Source organism: Mus caroli, unplaced genomic scaffold (genome assembly GCF_978045245.1).
Source record: "Mus caroli unplaced genomic scaffold, Mus_caroli_1 scaffold_13, whole genome shotgun sequence".
NCBI lineage: Eukaryota > Metazoa > Chordata > Mammalia > Rodentia > Muridae > Mus > Mus caroli.
The window spans coordinates 56738307-56764056 of NW_028227268.1; the positions used below are offsets into that span (position 1 = coordinate 56738307).

Consider the following 25750-nt stretch of genomic DNA (forward strand, 5'->3'; position numbering starts at 1 on the left):
AGAGAACTTGTTCAGCCCTCACAAGACCCTAGTTCAATTCCCAGCATGGTTAAATAAGGAAATAGATAACATTAATCACCATTCGAAGAAAAGAAATTAGAGACTATTTTTAGAATCCTATTCCCTTACCTGCTGAAACCCTAGGACAGTGGGTCCAGGATATTCTCAAGTCTAGCAAGTGGAGGACCAGCAGTGCTTGGCAGTTGCTATTTTGAATTTGATTTGGATATTGTTCATATATCTTTCACCTTGTTTCAGAAAGGAATGAAATCATCCTTGTAAAAGAGTGACTTACTTAAAAGGGAAAGGAAGAGAACTGAGGTAGAGGGGAAAAAGACAAAGCAAGGATCATGCTAAGCTCCATGGCCCTGCCATCCACTCTCCATGGGTTGGAGTAGGCCATGCCAACATCCAGCCACAGAATGGCATCATCTTGGTGAAATGATCTATGCCACCCTAAGAGGAAAGCAGTCACCCATGTGGTGGTCTATAACTACTGGAATAAGGGTCAGGTTTCCTTTTCCCAGGGCTTTCTTCCAGAGCATGTTGTATTATGACGAACAAGGCTATTAGAAGTGATTGGCATCAAAGGCCTATTTCACATCACAGTCTTCAAAGGAGGGAGAGATTGCCGATGTCTGTAAATGTAAATGGTGGTGGCATGACATGATCCCAGGAGCTCCTTGTCCTCTGCTAATTGGATTTGGACAGTGTGGCTCTAAACATCAGCATGAGCAAATTGTCTATATTTACTTTCTCCACTTCTCCCTGGGCATCATTTCTTTTAAGCATACTACTGACACATACACAGGGGAGAGATGTAAAGATCATATTCCCAGCAGTGCAAGACAGCCTGTGGGTAGCAGGTAATGCTTCTGGAAAGAATTCACATATGCTTCAGAACCCAAAAAAATGGCAAGAAAGCTGCTCTCTCTTGATGGAAGACCTGCATCTAACTTGTACCCACAGACTGTCCACCAATACTATTGTTTTGTCACTGTTCCCCACATGTACTGGGGAAAAGCCAACACATCACACTTGTAGTCCACAAAGCAGGGGCAAAGTCATCTTAGCCCACAAGGTTTTAGAGCATGTTTTGTCACATGCCTCCACCTCATTAACTTTCCACTTTGTGTTGAGACATCATAACATCCTTAAGAATGAATGGTTCATAGAATGAATAAGGAATTTGCTTGGGATTTTACACACGCTTGAAGATACTACCAAGATAACTCCCATCAAATATATCACTTTCTCAAAAGTGCTTCACAAGACAGAAGTTATTTCAGGGGTCCTTATAGAACAACAGGGACTGACTTCTGTCATTCTGCATAGTAATGGAGAATAACATTGACCTGAGGACCTAACCTCTTGCTGATAAGCAAGACGGTGGCTTATTCATTGGAGGAAAATGTCTAGGAAAGGAATAGCTCTGCAATTGGGAATGGGTAAAAGTTGTCTTTTTGGAAAGTGTCTTAATTAGGGTTTACTGCTGTGAACAGACACAATGACCAAGGCAACTCTTCTAAGGACAACATTGAATTGGAGCTGGCTTACCGGTTCAGAGGTGCAGTCCATTATCATCAAAGTAGGAAGCATGGTAGCATCCAGGCAGGCATGATGCAGATGGAGTTGACAGTTCTACTTCTTCATCTGAAGGCTGCTAGTGGAAGACTGGCTTCCAGGCAGCTAGGATGAGGGTCTTAAAGCCCACATCTACAGTGACACACTTATTCCAATAAGGCCACATCTTCTAATAGGTGCCACTCCCTGGGCCACCCATATACAAACCATTCATTGCCTTCCACTCCCTGGCCCCCATAAGCATGTTCAAGCATATGAGACTATGGGGCCCATACCTAAACATAGCATAATGAAAAATACATTCACTCCAGTTCTAAAGATCCGCATAGTCTATTGCAGTCTCAATAATGTTAAAAGTCTCTTCTGAGCTTCATCCAATCATTTAACTGTAATCCCCAAAGCAAGACAGTAAACCAGCTGGGCAAACCCCAAACTCTGCATCTCCATGTCTGACTTCAAGGTGGTCTTCAGATATCCAACTCCCTTTTCATCTTTGTTGACTGCAACAAACTTCTTTCTCCTGGGCTGTTTCCATCCCCTGTTAGTAGCTGTCCTTGACAGGTATCCCACAGTTCTGGCATCTTTAACATCTTGGGGTCTCCACATCAACTTCAACTTCACAGCTTCTTGTTCCAATGTCTGGGATTCACACATGATCTTCTGGGATCCTTCAAAGGGCTTGTGTCACTTCTTCACCTCTGCCCTCTGTAGCACTCTCGGCTCTGGTTGATCAACTCCACTGATGCTTATATTCTTGGTGGTCATCTCTAATATACTAGCATCTTCAATTGCAACTAGGCTTCATCAATAGCCTTCATAGGCTCTTTTCATGGTGCCAAGCCTAAAGTCCTTTGCATGATCCCTTCGGTCCTAGGCTATCATCTTCAACCTTCACCAATGGCCTTCCATGGCTTCTCAAAGTGCCAACCCTCAGCTGCTCTTCATGACCCCTTCATGCCTTCAAAACCAGTACCATCTTGGTGACTGTTACACATTACAACGTACAGCTGCAGCACGAGGTACAACCTTGGCTATCTCTGGAACACAGCTTCTTTGTGTTCACAGAGAACACATCCCAGAAGTTTCACCTCAGTGATGCTGGTCTCTTCTTAATCATTGCTACTTTCTTAGCTCCACCTAACCAGCATCAATTGTCTCCTTCTCCTCTTTACTATTAAGCCAGAGACACATGGCTGAAGCTACCAAAGTTCTATAGCTTGCAGGAGCTAGAACATGGCCCCCTTGTTCAATTACATTACACTAACTTCTTTTCCAACTCCCTCATTGCCTAAGCTTGGTTGTCCAAGAACTTACTCTATAGATTGACCTTGAACTCAGATATACATGGGTCTTTCTCCCGGGATTGAATGTATGTACCATCACACCTGGACTTAAGTTTTTCTTCACCTAAAATTTGCTCTGTCCTGGGCTGGCCTTGAATTCAGAGATCTGCTTGGCTTTGTATACTGGGATTAAAGATGTGTAGCACCATGCCTGAACATAAACTTAGCTGGGTAGGATCTTGCCCCAAGTTCACCACTCGCATAATTCCATTTAATATCATTGAACACAGGATTCAGCTCCATTTCACTTCCTGGTGCCCCTTTAATACTCAAACCATATATTTTATATTTTGTTCCTTTCTAAGCTTGTTATGCTTATTCAAAACATTCTTCATGAGACTTAACCAGAGAACAAAGTCTATGTTGGGTGTTTCTGAAACTTCCTTTGTCAATGCAAATTAATCTGAGTCTCTTCACCTTAGCCTCACACAGACTCTTCAGACAAGGACAAAAAGTAGCCAGATATACCACAAAAACAGTCTCTAGGTCACATACTGAAATTCTCCACTGAAACCTCTTGGGCTAGATCTGCACAATTTAAATCACTCTCAATAACAAAGTCTTCCATATTCCTACTAGAATAGACCATTAAACCCTATTTAAAGCATTCTATTGCTTTCCAAATCCAAAGTCCCCAAATCTACATTCTTCCAAATGAAAGCATGGTCAAGCCTATCACAGCAATACCCAACTCCTGGTATCAACTTTTGTCTTGGTTAGGGTTTTACTGCTGTGAACAGACACAATGACCAAGGCAACTCTTGTAAGGACAATATTTATTGGGCTGGCTTACAGATTCAGAGGTTCACCATTATCAAGGTGGGAACATGGTAGCATCCAGGCAGGCATAATGCTGGTGGAACTGAGAGTTCTATGCCTTCATCTGAAGACTCCTAGCAGAATATTGACTTCCAGGCAGCTAGAATGAGGGTCTAAAGCCCACACCCACAATGACACACCTACTCCAACAAGGCCACACCTTCTAATAGTGCCACTCTCTGGGCCTATCATATATAAACCATCACAGAAAGCAAGGCCTATTTTCCTCCTGAATTAGGCAGGTAGGAGTTAACATGGAGTGCTTGGTAAGGTCTGGTAGTCTGTGATGAACCACCACTCATAATGGCCTATACACAGCTGTAAGGTCAAGCCACTTCCTCAAGGGCTACACTCTGCTCTGCTCTCCTTTGATTTGTTGGGATTTGGCTATATATCTATATCTATATCTATCTATCTATCTATATATATATATATATATATATATATATATATACACACACACACATATATATATACACACACATATATATATATATATATGTATATATACATATATATTCATATCTCCATTGCTGAGTTCTAAGGACTCCAAGATAAAACAACATCACAGGAATTATGTAGGATTTCTTCTTCTTTGTATATGGTGGGTATTGAACCTGGGTCTTTGAGTGTGCTAAATACACTTTCAGCACTGAGCTACATATTCAATCCATAGCTTTCTATTAGAGACAAACATATTTCTTGGTATTACTCAAGCTAATGGACCCAAACAGACATTTTCACCAGCTCCCAGAATAACCAAGCATTGAATTTCCCTGTTTCTATCCATTCCAGGCTTCTATCTGGAACCACTATAACCAGGGTGTGGGTATCCATGAGAACTGTATACCCTGAACTAAACCATTTTGTCAGGTACCATTGCCAAGTCTACCAATCAGCTTCCATTACTCGCAAGTACATATTTGTCTCATTGTTGCTCTTATTTTTCTTAAGATAATGAACTTTTAGTATTCTATGAGCTCAGAGAGTTACTTCCAATTTTTAGATAGTATCTTTAGATACTTTTATAGCATTTTTCAAGCAAGGCACTGACATAAATTATAACAAGGTTATGATATGATGACATATAAGCTCAATTATTAAAATATTATGCCTAAGATCAAGTGGGGTGTGGCTCTGTGATGCAGCACTTACATAGCATGCCTGAGAATTTGTACTTTACTCTTATCATCACAAAGATAAAGATTAATAGAAAGTTAAAGATTTAACTAAATGGAAAAAGATATCACACGTTTGAATGGAGACTCTCAGCTATTTCCAAATTAATTAACAAATACAGTTTCAAACAAAAATTCTGAATTGGTTCATATGACAAAACTGATATCTGAAATTAAACACACATCCACGAGAATAAATGGCCAAGGCACACATCTAAGACTACAGGCCGATGTTTGTGCTTCTATGCATTCAAAGGCTGTGTACATTTTTATGAGTAGAACATTGAAAGTGGAAGTGCACACAGATAAACCCGGCAGCATGCAGTTGAAGAGGGAATTTTAATCCACAGGGAAAGCATCGCAGCATAGACACTGGGGGGAAATAAATGTTCACTTAATAATAAAGAACTGGCTTGTCTTTGTGTGTGTGTGTGTGTGTGTGTGTGTGTGTGTGTGTGTGTGTAGTGTGGGCACCCACAGGACAGCAGGAAGGGCATTCAGAAGTATATCAGCTGGTGTTCAAACCCCACAGAGATGCCTTTGGGCAGCAAGCCCTGATGACAGACAGCAGCCGCATGAGGCAAGCTTCAGCAGACCTCACTCAGAGCTCTTTTGTATTCTGCTGTGGCTTATTTCATTAGCTGGTCCTGGTCATCGTGTTCCCCTCCTCCAGATGCTCTTCTGCAATCCACATGGTCTCTCTCTGGTCCTGGTGAGCAGAACTATAATCCCAGCGCTCCCACCCCAGGCTGAGACAGGAGGATCTCAAGGTCAAAGTCAGCCTGCACTACACACAGTGAGTCTCTATGTGGAATAGTAATAACCTCAAAATTGGTGAGTGGCTTTGGATGCGGTTAGCTGAGAGTTCTTCCTATGCACTCCTCCGCCTAGACAGCCTTCCCTACTTGCTCTTCAAGGTACTGAGCTATCAAATTATGGCATCTTTCACAATGGCTCATGATTCAGTATGGAATTAAGACAGATTCATGCAAAATAAAGAAAAGACTGAATTCCAATCAGTATTAAGCCATTCCATAATAAATTCCTATCTCATGACAAAGAACAAATAGATTCCATAATAAAAGCATAGAAAAACAATGTGTGTCTTCCTGAGAACAGGACGGTCTCTCTGAGCAGACCCTAACCTAGGTCCAGAGACAGTACTCAGAAACTGCCTTTTGTGCTGAGGCTTGGCTCATATGAGACCCTGAGTATTATCCCAGCACTACTGAAAAACAAAAACTTTGCACATTATAAATTAATAAATGACCAAAGATACAAAATATTGACCACATTTGAATGTATAGTATGTGTAAGAAATAAAATAACAGACCAAAGCAGGGGTTTCGGGGAGACTAATTGTTGGAGAGTGAGAGCCAGTTTCCATTATATATCAAACTCTATAAGATGATTAAAAACTAAGGCAATTACCCTAATAAGTGTATTGTATGCAAAAGACAGTATTGAGTGTATTAAACATATTCAAACATAGATAAACCCTTCCCCTACCAAACACAGGCAAAATGGAAAGATGAATGTTCATGTTAGTGATTGGTGATATATAACAGTAAGAACTGGATACCCACAAATGTCCTTCAAGTGAGTGAAAACAACCCCTCAAAGAAAGACCTAATGTTCAGGGCAGAGAACAGTCATCAAATTTCCATTCAGAATAGGAAGAGTTATCCACGTGCACAGCAATTCTGTCAAAAAAGTTATCTGAAACCTTGATAATTTAGAGATGCAGAATCTAGAGATGTTTCTCTAGGGAAAACAACAATGGCCCTCCTGCAAAGTATTGCTTTATAACACATTGCAATAGAAACAACGTAAATATCTAACACAAGAAACTGCTCTAAAGAACACACTGCTGCAAGGATTGTGCTGTGCTCATGTAGCTGAAGGCTAAGCTGCCATTTACACTCCCAGAAGTGTGTATGACTTCCCTTCAAAACAGTCACTCTGTTTTGTTATCTAGAAATAATTGGCTCAACATTATTCCATTTTTATGGGCAAAATGCACAATCACCATTTATTTGTTTGCTTGCTTGCTTAGCTTTGCTTTCTAGTGTTTCAACAATTGCATGTGTTAATTATATAGCATTTAAGATTAAAGCCTGTAGCAACTAGAGTTGTTTTTCAGAGACCAGAGATCCTCAGCTGTTCCTGGAAGTCAGACAGTGGAGGACAGATGCAGAAGTCTCCCACCACTTTCCCCCTGCTTTGTTACAGGGGAAGGAATGTCCCAGGGTCCCACGCTAGAGCATTCTACCAGTGTCACTGACATGTCTATTGTCAAGGCTGACCATTTATTTAAGATGCCCTTTTTTGTGCACAGCTTTTTGTGTCCATGGTAGGGAAAAAGGCAGAAAGCAGGGTGTGAACTTTTCACCAATGCAAGGATATTTCATGGCGATGGAGCAGAGCTCTGTGATGCTGATAGACAGTGCTCAGTCTGACAAGTGAAGGTGGAATTGGACAGCAAGCGGGGAACTGAGTAATTGCTCTTTCTTCTCACTGACAATATCAACTGAAGTTTGTTATTTTATTACAGTATTCATATGGGCAAGGTTCCCAGGAGACCAATAAAGTCTTTCCAGTTGTCTTCAAACCTGATTTGAATAGAATGTGACCATGACAAGATCAAGTGCAGGGCTGGCAAACAGAAACAATGCTTATGTGGTTAGTGTGGGTGACGTGAGTGTCTGCAATGGGACTGTCTGCAGCACCAGCCAAGCCCTTCCTGGCCATGTGACCTGAGCAAGTGGCCACATCAAGCCCAGGTCTTTTTCTCTGTGCCATGAGGATGATATCAGTTTCTATCCTTTGGAGTTGCTGTAATAGTTCAAGTAATGTCTATACAAAATTTAGACCCCATAATTTACCATGTTATTTGTTTTTTTTTACACTGATAACATTAACACCTATAGAATTTTGTGTATAGAATCAATGCGATAGACTTTGAGTAAGATTTGAGGATTTATTACCCAGAATGTGGACTATAATTAATAATGATCCTAGTCGATTCATGCTTCAAAATTAAAGGTATGTACCACCACCACCACCACCACTACCACCACCACCCATTTTTTTTCTAAGAGCACAGGGTGTTCCTTGTTTGTTGTTTGTTTTGATTTGATTTTTGAAGACAAGGTTTCTATGTAGTCTTGGCTGTCCTGAAACTCACTCCATATAGGTAGATCAGGCTATACAGAACTTGGAGATCCTCCTGCCTCTTCCTCCCAAATGCTGGGATTAAAGGTGTGTGTCACCACCATCTGGCATGTTTCAAAATTAATGATGAGATTCTTAATATTCCAACTAGAGAAAATTGGTAACTATACAAAAATAATGACTGTCTAAATTAGCCCAATTTAATCACCTCACAATATAAACACATATCAATACATCACTCTGAACTGAAAAAAATCACATACAGTCATTACTTGTAATAACTAAAGTCCAACTTAAAGTAAACAATGCTTGGTGAAATTCAAGCAGAAGAAATATGAAGGAGTTTTAAAATAGTAGAAATAAGAAGAGATTCTCATAATCAGATGGATGGCGAAGCAATGACATAGAAGAGAAAATCTGCTAATGAGGATGTAGAAGGGAATAAAGTTTGTGGTGATGTGTGTTAGGACTTGGTCAGCATCATCTGGGAGGTGGGAACTGGGATAAAAGTGGGGCAAGCTTTAGAGGAGACTGGAAGTTGAAGCTCTCCCAGCAGCAGAGCTAGTCATGCACACATAAACTTACACACTCAAACACACATAAACACTCACACACATACTCACACTCTCACACACATACACACTCACACACACTTAAACACTTTTATATGCACTTCCACACTCACATACACACATATACAGATACACACTTACACACTCACACATATGCTCACACACATACACACACTCTCACATACACAATTATACACACAACTCTTTCATATTACCTTAGTTAATTTATTAATGCTTTCCTTGATCATTCTCACTGCATCAAAAAATTTCAAACCATTTCGTATACTCTCTCTCTCCCTCTCTCTCTCTCTATATATATATATATATATATATATCCACTTAAATATATTTATTGACAATGTGGATTGTGTCTAACGCATCTTCACATCTGCCCAGTTGCCCCATATAACCGCCTGACTTATCCATCCAACAGATGCTCAGGAGGTGAAAACATTATGTCAGAATTTATATTGTCCTTATGTAGGCCTCCAGCAGAAGATATGGCCCAGACTCAAGGTGTGCTGCAATATCTAAATTAAAGGTGTGTCATCTCACCTCAAGACCTGGATCCAAAGTGCTTCCAGCCTAAAGATCCAGATCAAAAGCATGTTGTCTTCTTGCCTCATGATTTGAGTCTTAGGTACTCCCTCCATTTCTGGATTGTAGTTCATTCCAGATATAGTCAAGATCACAACCAAGAATAGCCATCATAATACCTAACCACACTCACTATAAAACATAGCCAGATTCCATCAGGTTGCATGGTCCAAATGGAGGAACAGAAAGAGTGCCAGAGAGCTACAAGTCCCCATCAAAAGGAAGCTGCAGTGAGAAGGGATTACTGCACTGCTCTCACCTGAGCCAGACAACTTATGTGCAGGTGTCTGTGGTGTACAGAGGAATATACATATTTCTTCTCTTCATGCATCAACCATTTTTACTAATTGGCAAATCTAGATCTCTAAGAAATTCCATTCAGATCAACAGGAAAGTCTGTGTGTGTGTATGTCTCTCTCTCTCTCTCTCTCTCTCTCTCTCTCTCTCTCTCTCTGTGTATTAGAAATTTTTTTATATAATATGGAGTGCAAGATTACCTCACTGGAGACTTGAGAAGGAAGTAATCTTGTATCTTACTTCAGCCTCTTCCTTTCTGTCCTTCAGCAATTTTGTGCCATCTCCAAAATGGGAATGACCTCAGTTTGTTGTGAAGTTTGAATAATATATTATATTATAATTAATATAATATAACTAATATATAACTATTATAACTAATGTTATAATTAATACAACTATAATTAACATAAAATAACTAATATAATTATAATCAATATAATATAAATGTTATATAATATAACATTTGTAGATTATGAAGTGCCTGGCACAGCAAGTTGTAGCTGACACAAAGAGAAGACAAAGAGACTAGAGAGAGGCTCCATTGCTAAGAGTACTGTCTGCTTTTCCAGGGAGCTGGGGTTTAATTATTAGCCCCCAGATGGCAGCTAACAGTGCTCTGTAACTTTAGTTTCAGGTGATCCAGTGTCCTCTTCTGGCTTCTACAGGCACTGCACACATGTGGATCACAGACATACATGCAGGCAAAGTACCCATATATGAAATTCTTTAAGCCATTCTAACAGAGAATATGATAGATTATGGTGAATAAATTAGATAGATGTGTCTGAGTGGCTCCACCCAGCAGCTAGCTGAAACAGATGCAGAGACCCACAGACAAACACTGGACAGAACTAGGATAGTCTTATGGAAGAGTTGGGGGAAGAATTTAGGGACCCAAAGCGGGTAGGAATTCCACAAGAAGACCAACAGAGTCAACCTGGACACTTAAGGGCTTCCAGAGACTGAACCACCAACCAAAGAGCATACACGGGCTGGACCTGGCCACCTCACCCCCACCCATATGCAGCTGTGCAGCTTTATCTTCATGAGAGTCCTCCAATGACTGAAGCAGGGGTAGTACCTAAATCTCTTACCTGCCTGTGGAGCCTATTCCCCTAACTGAGCTGCCTTGTCAGGCCTCAGTGGGAGAAGATGTGGCTATTCCTGTAGAGACTTGATTTGCCAGGGTAGGGGGATACCAGGAAAGGCTCTCCCTTCTCAGAGGAGAAGGGGAAGTGGGGTCAGGGAGGGGCTATGTGAAGGGGGTACCAGGAAGAAGGGGGCAGCAGTGAAAATTATATAATTTGTGATGTAAAGTAAATAAATAGATCGATAGATAAATAAATAAATAAATAAATGAAAAAAGACTCGTTATTGATAGACAGACAGACCGGCAGGCAAATAATCTGTTAAATCACAACAAAACTGTACTGATCCTCGAATAGTAATGTGTGTAGATTCTTAAGTCAGCCCCCATACTGAGAGCTTTCTTCCCTTAATATAATGTATATAATAAGCATGAAAATTAAGCATGGCTGTAAATACCAGATATTTTATTGCCTAGAGGGAAATATCATTGTGTGTCTGATACAATTCTAATATTACAGCATAAATGCAGGTCCTGGGATGGCCATCTTTGTGCCAGGATATTTCTGGGGCTTCCAGAGTGTTGTACATCCTTGAAATGTTAGATGACATTGTCTGTCCCAGTTATTTTTCTTTGAGTTATATTTTGAAATTTACCCATAAAAGAGTTAGGAGGCCTAGACTAGAAATCTGGAGGGTGGAGGGTGGAGTGCCCTGGTAAAAAAAAAAAAAAAAAAAAAAAGGAATATGAAATCTGCAAATGAATTCCACAACAAGCTCAGTTCTGGGAGAGTGGCCTAGACATTATGCCTCCATAGGGAGCCCATTGAATTGCTAGCTTCAATTCAGTAGGAGGGTACAGAGACAGAGGTCAAGTCTCATGTACCCTCTCACAGCTCTACCCCATGCCTCCTGAGGCTCCCACCTGATCCCACTTCCAGGAAACTGCCAGACTTTTTAAGTTTGTCTTTCATGAGCAAGATTTAAAGAGCTCTAGTGGACACACTTGGGCCTGCCTCAGTGCCAGGAGGAGGATTAGCTCCCTAGAGCTGAGCGAGGATGCTAAATGATCCTTTTGTGGTGATTACAATAACCAGAGGCTGAACAAACTGGCCTCACCATCTCTGGATACAGAGGAGCCCTGCTACCCTAAGGAAATGGACCACAGCAGGTGGCAGGCACCCCTTCCAAGAGACCCAAAGTTTACCTTTTAAAATGAATCTGATAGAAAAAAAAAAGCCACATTGCTTCCCCATGTGGGCATGGCAACCCATTTAATATCACCTTTTCCAGGCAGTATTAAAAATGAAAATCCTTGCCAGAATAGGAAAGCCAAACAAGCCTACTCAGGAGGGGCTCACAGGCTAGATGCTCAGGGGTTAGATTCCAGAAACTCTGTTTGAGAACCTATGTAGTAAGGAGGGATGGGGGTTGGATGAGAACTTCAGAATCAATGAGCTTATGATGTCATTGGCAGCCCACCTATCCTTGGAGGGGTCCCCTCATGATGCCAACCCTTACAGCTTGCCTCGCATCCTATCTCATAATACCAAGATGAGAAATTCTCGAGCTGGACTGTGTTAAAATAACAGCCAATCCTCACTCATTGCCAAGTGTGTGTCATACTTATGGTGGGAAGAGAGTGTTTGCCTCACTCCTCCATACACACTCATACCCTGATATACATAAAGCATTGTAACCTATAAAAACTGATCCAGACTAGTTCCCACTTTGGCACTTAAGGGAGAGAGCAGGCAGCAAGCAGGGGAAAATCACCATGTTTTTCTGCCTCAAGAGTTGATTTGTTTACTCATTATATCATTCAAAAATCTGCACAAGGAACTTCAAGAGCCTAAGAGGGCTAAGATACAATATTACAGATGTAATTCATCTCGTCCATGTAAGTGTTCAGTGCACTAATTGTTGGAGAGATGAGACTTGGACGGAGAAGTACTTAATCACTTTCAAGAAAGTGAATAAAGAAGATGATAGAATAACCAAGCCTCAGACTCTGTGGCCAGTGCTCACTCAGTCTCCCCTTCCAGAAGATGAGAAGCACCACTGCCCGGGAGTATCTGAACATGGATGGATGGATGAGGAGAAAGTAAAGGTTTCTTCCCAAGCATGACAAGCGTTGAAAGGAAAAGGCCCATGTGGTTGGAAAGCATTTCAGAGGTAACAGGAGGAGGCAAAGCAGAGGGAGGCCCATCCCCTCTGAGCCCCTGGAATGTTGGATGGGAGGACATGAGCCAGAACCGTGGGTGCTAGCTACTTACTTTAGTGGATCAGAATAGTTTTTTCCTAACAACTCTGTTATACCGGAGATTAAATCTCTTTGGCTTTAATCAACTAAACTTAACCTCTTGGGAGTTTGCTGCATTCAAAGACTCAAGGCCAGATTGGCAATCTGAGAAATTATGCCAGACTTGAAAGAATGCTGTTTTAGCAGGCAGGCAAGCAGGCCCTAAGGGGCTGGGCCTGAAAAAAAGAGATCAGAAAGTTGTCATGGCAATTCTAGAGTGTGCTGTTAAGGCCAAGACTCAATGCATGCTGTATTTGCCCTGTATTCTTGGATCATAATAAAGTCACAACTTATAATTTGCATAGTATCTGTACCCTTCCCCCAGATTTCTGTGACTTACTGAGGAAGAATTCCACTTGTTATATTTGTGACTGAATTGCCATTAAGGGTATCTGACCCTGTCCCCAACACCAAAGCACCCTTCCTCTTTCAAGTGTTGAAATTGCATGCATGACCCACCAGGCTCTCAACTTCAACCTCTCTCCTCTTCTACCATTTCCTACTCCAAACATTTAACAAACAAGCACACAAATGCTTGGACACATATATGTACATAGTGCGTTTCACAGAGAAAACTGGCCATTTCCTTTAGTATGGTGTATAAATCAGTACCAGGGATGGACCACTCATGTCTAGTTCAGTCAGCACTAGTGGCTGATGGGAGGATGGAAACTCTGTTTCTTAGTGGCCTATTCCTTCTGCCAGGGGTCCATCTGCTGGTGGTGGGCAGGGGAAAGTTCTTCACTCTGCTCCCTGCTTCCTTCACGGAGCCTTGGAGCTCAAGTGGAGGTTATTTTTCCACTTTATGGCCCAGCCAATTTATCAATCAATGAGGCCTGGCCACTAATTAATTGTTATGCTATCCTGTTCCATCCAGCAGGAAGACTGGTGGCCCCAACTGGGCATTGTGCCAAGACTCAGGAGCTGACTAAGGCAAGGAAAGGAGGGGAACTGGGTGAGTGAAGGAGCATGGATGACATCAGTTGGTATGTCTGGGGAGGGACAGAATGCTAAAATTAACAGTCTACACATCCCCAACAAGAAGAGCTCCTGGCAAAACCTGGGATCTATCATCTTGCCTGTAGCACATACACCAATAATTCTGCTTTTCTATACTCTGTACAAGAGCCTACTTTCCACATGCCTCTGACTGTCACCCTAGACCCTACCAGAAGTTCTTGGAGTACATTAAAGTATAATTCTTCTATGTGAAAATGTCAGACCTAGGATGGAAAGGTTTTCTGACTGACTCTCTGTTATTGATCAGTGGATGCCTTGTCTACCCACTGGCTCCAGATGCTGACATTTCTGGATCATTGGATGGGCTGTCTTGTACCATGGCTTTTGGGTGAGCATAATGAATAGACACTCTAAAAAGTATGGAAGAGTGTCAGAGAGTGAAGTTGGAATACTTAAACCCCTTAGTACTACCCTGTACATTGTCTTTCTAAAGGCAGAGGGCATTATACAAAGTCCTCCCACACTATGCACTTCGGGGTAGATAAAGCTCCTCACACGTTCCAGAGTACTGACCCGTCCTTCTGGATTTCCTGCTCACATCCTTGAATATAGCCCATACATTGAAGTTACCCCAACATACCCAAATGGATACATATGCATTTCCTACATGCACCTCGCTCCATGGTCAAATATCAAAAACAGGGTATTTGTGGCTGAGTTTCACAAGAGTTTTCAACAAGTATTTATCAAAGAAAAGGATCTACAGTCACTGCACGCCTCACCTACAGTCACTGCACGCCTCACCTACAGTCACTGAATGTCTCTGGACCTCTTTTCTTATCTAAGAAGTCAATAGCTTTAAAACAACTTCTTGGCAGTTGAAATGTTTCTTCCAATGAACTCAGATAAAATCAAAGCTCAGAAGATTAATAAAAACAAAGCAGCACTGGGGTAGGAGGGACAATGAGGACACAGAATCCTGAAGACATGACCTGTGACATGAGCACATGAAGACATGAACAGTGGCCTGTGGAACCCTTTTAAGAAACCTACATAGCTTGCTAAAGGCATATTGTAATACATGGTCCTCAAGGTGCCACTCAGAGACTGTTTGACATGAGCACAGAGTAGCGACATGGTCGACAGTGTCTCCTCTTGTAACAGGTCCAGAGAGTCACTGGCCTTGTACTTAGGGCATGGCAGGTAAGGGCCATGGAAGATGTATCAGAAACCTATTGTGCCATCCTGTAACATATCTTCCAAACTGGTGGACGCTTCAATATTCCAACTATTCAAATAGGTGGACTTTCTGAAATGTAAACATAGATCATAGTCTACCTGCACAAATGCTCATTGATTTTACTAATATCAAAAGTTTTGAAAATATTAAGTTGCTCAGGGGAGAAGCACACAGACACAACTGCTCAACCTCCATCAAGTATCCTTTTGATGGAACACCAAAGCCTCTGGGCTACTAGGGATCTGGAGGATGATGGAAATTTTCTAGAACATAGGTGCAGCTTTCCATGATTCAATAAGAAGACTGGCAAATTTTTTCTGATAATTCAGTAAGAAACAAGTGCACAAAATTGCAACAGCCATTCTATTGCTCCAGACATTAACTGTGATGGGTAAGTGTAGCTGTGAATGTAGTTGGATTAGGACATGCATGGAGAACTGATAAAGCACTGATTAGCGTGTGTGGGGAGATATTTTCAGAGGGGACCAGCAAGTGGCAGTGGGTGAACTAACTAAGTGGAACAGATTTCATGTTGGTGGTCCATATCCAAAAGGCTGGAAAGAATGGACATCAAAGCCAAATCTCTCTCTTCCTCAAGAAGAGGCTGTTGTTTCTCTGCTGCTTTGGGCATTAAATATGCTGCCTCTCTGACTTCTGCACTCCAGAAAGAACAGCAGCAACTCCCTCATGACCCTTACCACCCTAGGTTCTCAAACTCTTGACCTTGAACTATAACAATGGGCATCATGGTTCTGGGTCATTCATCTTGGAATGAAGTCTTGCTTCCAGCATTCCAGGGCCTCCAGCCTGCAGACAGCTTATCTTGGGACCTCTCAGATACCATGGTTATGATAGTCTATACTCTCTTATATAACTTATGTATAAAAATCTATTGGTCTTGTCTCCCTGGAGATCTTTCAATAAAACACGTTGGCCAAAAATAAAGAAAGAAAGAAAGAAAGAAAGAAAGAAAGAAAGAAAGAAAGAAAGAAAGAAAGAAAGAAAGAAAGAAAGAAAGAAATAGAGAAATTTGTATCTTTTGAAAACAGCTGAAGTTCTGATGGGCACACTGAGCACTTAGATAGCTGTAGTCAGTCTTGTCTTGAACTCACTTTTTCCTATCCTCAGTCAGTGCAGAAATATAATCAGTGTTAGGTAGAATGTGAATACTGGCCTCTGTGCTACTGTAGTCTAAAGAGAGTCACTGGCTCCTGCTTGTTCCTCTCAACCCAGAAAAGCAGCTATACCATTACTGACTGTCTTCTCTTCTTAAAGCAATAGTGGTGGCCAGGGTCCACTGGGATGACCTATCCTTCTTGGTGTCAAAAATAACTGGGGATGTAGTTCAGTGGCAGCTCACTAGGCTACTAAAGAGGGGACTTGAGGTTCAATCCTTGGCATTGAAAACAGCCAAGAAAGAGCAAAACCAAAACAATTGAGAACAGGTGCCTGGCCAAAGCAGCTAAGGTCCCTGGAGTTTGAGTCACAAGGATAAGTACAGAATCATGTTACTAAATTATAGCAGCCAAGACAGGATGCTTGTTCAGAAAGGGACCACTGTTAGTTACCAGGGGTTACCAGGGCAAGCCACAAGGCAGCAATCTCTCTCTCTCTCTCTCTCTCTCTCTCTCTCTCTCTCTCTCTCTCTCTCTCTCTCTCTCTCTCTCTCTGTGTGTGTGTGTGTGTGTGTGTGTTCATGTGTGTGTGTACGCACATTTCATATGCTCAAGAGACAAGCTTAAAACAACATGATACCAAAAGGTTAGAGATAACAGATTATACAAAGTTTGTCAGGCTAATGCAAACAAAAAGGAAGTAGGACTAGCAATATAAATATCAAATCAAATGAGCTTCCAGGGCAGAGGAAGCACTGAACAGGACAGAGAGTGCTGTTGAATAGGGGTAAAGGTGATGCATCAGAACACAGACATACCATCCTGAGCCTTTAATATGTCACAGTGTAGCTCTGCAATGTAGAAAGCCAGCTCTGTTAAGAATCCAGAGAGGAAATGACAGGGATGCAGAAATAGTGGGAGACCTTACCACACCTCCCTCAGTCTTTGACAGATTAAGTAGGTTAGGAATGAATTAGGGTGTAGAAGGACTGAATAATATGTTTCATGTGTCTGACTTAATAGATAGATGTCAAGTTTGTACTGTATGAAATGAAAATACACCTTGTCTCTAACTGCCTGTAAAGCATTCATGAGCCCTGATTTTACAGTAGCCCACAAAGGAAATCCCAGTAAGTTCCAAAAAGTACAATTTGGACAGGCTCTGTTCTCTGACCACGATACAATAAAACAAAATTAATGGCAAGAGTTCAAACCAGCAACCCCAAACACTTTGAAATTTAACAGCACTCTACTAAATAACTCTTCGGCCAATGAGAAACTAAGGCTGCAATTACAGATCATTTAGGTCCCAGCAACAGGAAGAACACTGCATGCTGACACTGATGGGGCAGTGCCAGAGGTAAGTTCAGTGCTGAAGACCTGAGATTATTAACAGAAGAGACAGAAGATAAGTGGACTGAAGAGTCAAGCCCAGAAATTAGAAAACAATAATAAACCAAATCAAAGACAGTGAAAAAGCAGGAATAAGCAAATCCCAAAGTACAAAATAATAATTTTGAAGGCTGAAAAAATTGTGCTGTCTGAATAAACTGCTAAACCAAAAATATTGTGCTAAACCCCCAAAGTGAGAAAAGGGGTATGACTTTATTAACAGAAGCTTGGGGGGGTCTATACTTTTAAACTAACAGACTTCACAATGTCCAATAGATATTTTATTTTAGTATTAGTATTATTTTTATGTTATGTGTATGAATGTTTTGCCTTCATGTCATCTATGTGAATCTCTCTCTCTCTCTCTCTCTCTCTCTCTCTCTCTCTCTCTCTCTCTCTCTCTCTCTCTGTGTGTGTGTGTGTGTGTGTGTGTGTGTGTGTGTGTGTGTGCAGTACCTGCATGGGACAAAAGAAGGTACTGAATCCCCTAGAACTATTAGGCATTTTTGAGCTCCCATGTGGGTTCTGGGAATAGAGCTTGGGTCCTTTGCAAGAGTATCAAGTATTCCTAACTGCTGAGCTACCTCAGCACTGACTGATATTTTAAAAAAATTAAAACTGCAAATTAAATTTAGATTAGTAAAACTAGAATGAATGCATGAATAAATGAATGATTGAATGAATGAATGATTGAACGAATGAATGAATGAATGAATGAATTGAGTGTGTGAGGACTCTACTCCCAAGTATGAGAAGGAAGTACACACACTAGTCAGGATTTAGGGACTCATGCCAGCACCAGGAGTCAGCTGCTGGCTATAGTCCCTCAAACAACCATTTCCAACCTCAGTTGCCTTATTTCTAAATTGATGATGACACCGGTATGGACCTTCTGAAGTTGTCAGTGAAAAAGCAAAAGCCAAACCTCTAGAACTTTGCTAAAGAGGGACTCTGTATCCACAGAGACACAAAAGACACATGTAGTGATATACACACCATACACACACACACATACACACACATACACCAAGCATTGTTTTTACTCTTACATTCCTCCAGACCCTCTAAGTAGCCAGTATGTCAAATACTAGGTAAGTAATTTAGAAGCATAGATGACAAAGAGCCCATAGATAAAGATTGTACCTCTTTGCTTTGCAAAAATCATGATTTTAATACAAAACCTTAATAGTGTTAGCACAGAAAATCCAAATTCTTTATGAGCATATGTGTATACATATATAAGTTAAATATGAGCAAACGAAATCCAGAGTTGTAATAAAATAAAACACCAGAATCTAATAAGGCATGTATGTCCTGGCAGGAGATGGATGTTTCAGCATTAGAAAATCTACCATCTACTTTGGCACATTGGGAGGCAATTGACAATGTGTTGACCCAGAAATGTAGTTATTAGCCTAAGGAAATAACACTCAGCCAGAGACTGTGCTCAAGGTTATCTGAGGTAACGTTATTAAATTCTTAAGCAATCCAAATACCCAAACTGCAGGAATTCTCAAATATACTTAGGTTACACTGTGCTTAAACAAATAGACTATGCTTATGTGACATATAGAAATAAAAGATAGACTATCCTATAGGAAGAACTTTGGTGAAATCATTAAATGAATGTTTCAATGATTATTTCAAAGTGTAAAAATATATTCACAATGTTGTTCAGTAAACATAAAAAAATTAAAATAATATGTATGGTGAACAGAGGCTGTACATTTTAATATCTGTGTTTATGTATATGTGTGTGTACTACATAAAATCACATAAATACACAAACATGCAAATATGAATATTGAGCTGGTTCCTTGCTTTTGCTGACGTAGAATTGTTGCAATGTGTGGTCGTCATGTTTATCACTTTGTGCAAATGTGAAGATGAAATCACCATCATGTTTTGGTTCTTTTGAATCAGATTAGTCTGCATGAAAATCACACACACACACACACATACACACACACAATTGCCCATTATAATGTTAACTGTGTGTGTGTGTGAGAGAGAGAGAGAGAGAGAGAGAGAGAGAGAGAGAGAGAGAGAGAGAGAGAATGCACACCCCTTTTTGAAACAAGGGAAATAAGACAGAATAGAACAAAATGTCACAGTGGTTATTATAGGGCAGTTTTAATTTCCATTTCTGTACTTCATTTGAAATATGATTCCTTAATGCCAGCAGATAAAATAATGCCAACTGTTATTGCTTTCAGTGAGTCTCAAACAAGGAGCAAAACTCCACACATATCATACACTTGCCTGGTTATGACTTCAACTTTTAAAGATGCAGTAGAGATTACAGTTCAGGTACCTGGGGAATTTCACATGGTGTTAGACAAACTAATAGTATATATTCATTAAACTCCACTCCATAGTCAAGACCATTTTAAGGATTATTCAAGAAAAATGTTGCTTGTGAGAACAAACAAACCTAGAGGACATTTTGTTAGGTGAAATCTGTCAGCAGAGAGAGACAGATTACAGCATATTCTCCCTGCGTGTGGATGTCAAAATAGTTGATCTCAGAACTGAATAGTGATTTCTAGAAACTGAAAAGCATGTCGGGGAGCAAGACAAGAGAGAGCTGGTTAAGTTCTAGGGCTTCGAGTCATGGGTTTGGGGGTAGCAAAAGCTGTTTGCAATGCCTAAGCTATATTCTATGACTGATAAGAAGAGATAAGCTTAAAACTTTCAAACATAAAGCAATAGGGTGGGCATGTTAATTACCCTGGTTTGACCAACTCATGTTGTTTATGTGCCTTTACACAGTATGCTCTACGCCCAACTAAGTACAATAATTAAAATCACAGAAAGAATTTAAAACGAAAAAAATAAATTACCCTAGTTTAACATGGATCATGGAGTACAACTGGCTATCAGACATGATTCCCTAGACGCCAGGTGTCCAGCACCTTTTCCTGTTGTCACTGGGACTCTAAGATAGAAGATTCAAAATGTCACCACTAACTTCCATTTTATTTTTATTTTTTTATATTTTTTATTACATCTTTTCCTCAATTACATTTCCAATGCTATCCCAAAAGTCCCCCATACCCTCCCCCCCCCACTTCCCTACCCACCCATTCCCAATTTTTTTGGCCCTGGCATTCCACTTCCATTTTTAAAAAACTTTTTAATTCTTGCCACATTGTTTTAAAATGGGAAACCAAACCAAATAAGCAAAGAAAGAACAGAAGTTGACCCTGTCCCCTGTCCTCTCCCCTTCTGATGTGGGTTTTCATTAGGTAGCCTAGGCTGGCCTCAACTCTTCTCCTTCCTACCTCAGCCTCCTGAATTCTGAGACCACAGAACCTCCCCACAACACAGTTTCTCTCTTCCCTTTCTCTCCTCCCTGTCTCAACTCTCCTCCCCCACTCTCATACTCACCTCTTTCCTTTCTTTTTATCTCCCCCACTCCTGCTTTCTCTACAATATGAAATGGAATTTTCTCTTATTGCTTAAAACCAGGTCTGAGGCAGAATGGATTCAACAATGGAGTCAACTCCCTTTCTACTGGCTGATTTGAAGGGTCCAGTTTTAATAAAGGAAACGAGCCATCATTCACCTATTCTAGAATTGTGTGTTTGGAGGAAAGAGAATAATTTGTCATAGAAATGGTGAAAGAGAAACCTTGATTTAAAAGAAATGACTTGTGACTGTATTCAGGAGATTATTACGAAAAAAGACTTTATGTTTCATTGGCTACGGGGGATGAAAGAAGAGAATTGCCAAGATGACTAATGTTTGGAATTCCAAGCTTTTGGGGCATCAGTGTCATGGGCCAGACCTTGAGCCTTGGAGAATAAAATGGCAAAGTCATTTTGTAAAGGGCATGGATTTCAAAGGGATGAAAGGGATCTATATGTGGTTTAAGAGCTAACATTCAGGCTACATACATGTGATTTGGAAGTGATTAGGCAACAAATGAAGTTATGAACCAGAGCCCAACTTGTCATGAAGTCTAAGACATCTGGACCCAACAAAGGCCCAATACTTAGGAGAAAGAGGGACTAGAGTGTGAGACCATGGGTTGGAAAGTCACTTTCAATAAGATTCACAGAGATAGAGATAATATCCCCCAGCCCTGCAAAGACAGAAGAGCCATGACTTATAATTCAGGGAACAAAGAGCAAAGATCTCATGTCTTTTCTTCCCCTTGTTTTGGCTAAAATCAGATACATGTACCAATGAAAAGCAAGAACATAATGCTGTGTTAAGGTAATAACACAGTGTTGGAGTATACTTTAGAGGCAAGCCAAATCTTCATTCAAACCACTTTAGAAATCTTGGGAATGGCATGAACTCTGAGCATTGGCAGCCTGGCTCTATTGATTTTATTGTTCATTCAATCTAAGTGGGCTTCTGTGTTATGAATAGAGAAAATGCTTTTGAACTATTGGACTGTGTAAGCCAAGAACCCAGGACTCCTGATCTCAGACAGGGAGCAGTGCCTGAGCTGCATCTCAGGTGTTGTCAGACCTGTGTGTCTAAAGAGAAGATTCTACTTCCCATTTGTAGTGGGTTATTCCTTCCTCACTCACACATATCCTAATATAGCCTCTATGGCTAGACAGCCAGATCCAAGGATTGGGGGTGGGGACAGGGAGGAGGTTCTCACCACAGTGACCAAAAAAGGTTCAGGTATTTGGAAAGAGACAGAAACAGCAGGATGAGTTTGCTGTTTGTTTGTTTGTTTGTTTGTTTGTTTGTTGAGCCTAGTATATTATTGCATGCCTTTCTGGGAAAGAATTCCTTTGAGTCAGATTTAAAAAAATGCAGGGATGAGTAAAGAGAAATGCTGTTGTTGTGTGGGAGAGACAACAGGATGCCTGACTTCTTTTAAAATGCCTTTTCTGTGACTTTCAGGTGATCGTCAGTATAATCATCCGATCTTAAGCAGCGCTACCCAGACCCCTACACATGGTGAGAGCTGATTGAGTGCACCCTGCATCCCATTTGCATGCCAAGTGGCTCCATTCCAAGGATAGAGAAGGTGTAGCCATGTGCCTGCCTTTCCCCAGCCCACACAGCTTCGCTCTTCCTTTGAGAACATTGTCCCCTGGATATTTGCGTCTTTGACATAAGAATGATTTTTTTCTGCCATAAAAGAGAAGGGAGACCCTTCTTCAATTCATTCATTTGTAATCTTCATCACTTCTTGTGGCCACAGATTCTATAAATCTATAGTAAGGAGATTAATGTTCTCTTTTGCTTAAAGCCTTTTGGTATCATTGAGAAGTGAAACAAGACTTATCTGAACCTTCTTGACCATCCCCCAAACTAATTAATATTTGACAAAGCTTGAGATTGAGCTGAGCTTTATCCTCTTGTCAGAGAAGAGGCTAATGGTTGCCCAGCAGAGGGCTGTTAGCAAACAGACAATGATAGTAAGACCATCTTTCCCTGTCAGGTTCTAACCTCCTCCCAGAAAACCAGAACTTAACATTTGGATCCCCCAGATAAAAAACTATTTGGAGTCTCTCAAAACTCAGTAGAATATATAACAGCCCTGTAAACTGTGATCTGTCAGTCATGCTTGTCTTCTCACTCTGAAAGCTTAAGTAATTAAATAATAATGATCAATAGGTGTTTCTTGAGAGATACAAAACATAGATCAATCCAAAGCCAGGTCTGATGGTGCAGGCTTTCAATCTTAGATAATAAGGAACATGAGGCAGGAGGATTGCCAGTTTCAAGGCATGCTTGAGCTTGAGAATCAGTTCAAGGGTAAACTGGGAAACTTAGCTATTTTCTCAAAATAAAAACAAAAGCTAGATCAGTGGTAGCACATTTGCCTTGCATGTACTAGGGCCAGTGTTTATCCCTGTACAGCAAGAGAAAAATAAACCAGTCAGCACCTAGCAGAGGGATAATCATTCTCAAGCCATATGATATAGCACCTTAGCATTGAGGCTAGGGCACATCTAAATTAGGAAAAGGGAATAGGGCATTTTGATGTGCTTTTTCAGTGCTCTGGGCTAGTGGACACATGCTAAGAGAGCAGAAACACTCTTAGAAGCTTCTGGTTGTAGGACATAAGAAAAATAGAATTGAGATAATTCAAAGAGGTAGATGCCAGTTATAGTGTTGATTGTGGAGACAATAAGGAAACTGAGATCAGGAACATCTTAAGAATTGAGATGGTTTTGTCATTCAAAATTTTTATCTCAATGAGAACCAATGAAAACTGAAATGGAGAGCCAAGAGTATTTGGAAGAATGGAGGTTTGGCTATGGATACCATCTAAGGAATAAGAAAAATAGCCAGCGTGCAGGAATTAGAGATAGTGAATTTGAATCTGAACTTATAGAATAGGTTATGGCTGTAGAAGAAAAAAATGTTCTAAAGGTCATTTGAGGTTGGAGCCGGTGATGTTTTCATTAATCTTTGAAGAGAGTAACAGGAGGCTTGAAAGTGGGGCCCCTCCGTGCAAGAATTCTGCAAGGGGGAAATAGAAGGCAGAGGCAGAGAGTCTGAGAGATGCTGTGCAGATTAGTGAGTAGGAAGAAGAGCCAGAAAAGGCAGGCAATGAAAGCTTCCACTTGTTCAGTAACAGTCTGGAATGAACAACTACTAAGCTAAGTCTCCTCAGAAAGAGCCAACACAGCCATAGAGGACAAACAGAAGGACTGTTCCGTACTCCACCTCTTCCTGTCTTCTCTCTTCCAGCTGGTACAAGGAAATGGGAAGAGATGGGGCCCCAATGTCAGTTCTTGAGCAGATTGCAGAATATTTGAAGTAGAGTTTGGCTGCATCCTTTCTTGGATGGTGGTACTCTTCCCCCAACACCAAGAATAATTAGAACTACTAAGAGGCAGGAAAGACTTGCATCTACTTGATCAACTCAAAAGCATTAATTAGATCCTTAGTTTGGGCCATGCTATTGGAGAGAAACAGGAAAATTAGAAAGCAAGTCTACTGATGCAAAGATCTCTGAAGCCATTTGGGATGACCAAAATCAATTCATGTCAAATCCTTAGAGCTCAGTGAAAGCCTGAGTGTCACTGAGTGGACAAGGATGGGAGGTAGAAGAGCAGATATCTTTGAAGACTGACAAAACGTAGCAAGGTCACTGTCACAAGCCTTTAGTTAAAGAAGAATGTGATCAGGGAAGGAAAAATAAAGCAGGGCATCCCAATGAAAGGCAAGCTTGATCGAGGGGGTCTTAAGCAACCACAGTCAGGACAAAAGGCAGAATGTTCTTAGATCAGTGGTAATTTCAGAATAAGTGATAGATGATAGTATATAAACCTACTGCATTTGGAAGAGGGAGAACTGAGCAATGACCTCAGTGGCAGCAAGATGCCAAGACTCAGAGGGAACCCTGTTCTTCTCCAGCATGGTGAGAAGTGAAGAAACAAGAAGTAGTGGATTAGTGGCTATTAAGCAAGTCTAGGGATCAGCACTCTCAGCTTCATGCCCACTCCACTTCCTGGCATCTGTCCTAGTCCATGCCAGGGAGGCTCTCTCTGTACAGCATGTTCTGATCTCTTGGGATACAGAGCATCCCTCACCCCCTCACATATGTACAAAGCTGGCACAAACACCAGCTTATTGGCTGAAATCCCCTGGCTCGATCCCCAGTTCTGGGGGTGATAATGCAGGCAGGGAAGGAGAGAGGAGCCAGGAGTTCCCATGCCTGGGGCAATCCTTGGATACAGCCTAGGAAGGTGACTCTCTCTCCCAGGGACAACAGAATTCTTGTGTTCTGTAATGCAATACTCTCTGCCAAGAGGTATAGGAAACCACAATTTACCTATACATCTAGCCCAACCCAGGGCCTGCTCCACTCTTACAGGACCTATGGCTTTGAAGAGTTCCAAACAAAGAGGATGGATAGATGGCACACCCAGACTGCTGTTTTCCTACTCATTTCTGGGAATGGTATCACTATCTCCCTGGAAACCAACTGTTGACTTCTTTTTTATGGTTCCTCCTCCTCCTCCTCCTCCTCCTCCTCCTCCTCCTCCTCCTTCTCCTCCTCCTCCTCATGTCAATCAAGCATGGAGGCATTTGGTTTCCTTCCCATGAACCTCCATACCTTTCAGATCTCCATGCTCACTGCTCCCTGACCTACCTACCCTTTAC

At 41.1% G+C, this 25750-nt stretch overlaps 1 protein-coding gene across 4 annotated transcripts in view; it reads left to right on the plus strand.

The window, feature by feature from the left end:
• Shisa6 (shisa family member 6) overlaps positions 1–25750 on the plus strand; it is a 292149-nt gene that overhangs the window by 261670 nt on the left and 4729 nt on the right. For 2 of the 4 annotated variants that reach the window (XM_021178071.3, XM_021178073.3), the window contains one exon: positions 22529–22585. The exons of the other annotated variants lie outside the window; for them this stretch is intronic. In XM_021178071.3, the coding sequence (XP_021033730.1) occupies positions 22529–22585 (57 nt within the window). The remainder of the gene's footprint in view (positions 1–22528; positions 22586–25750) is intronic. 4 annotated transcript variants of the gene reach the window in all.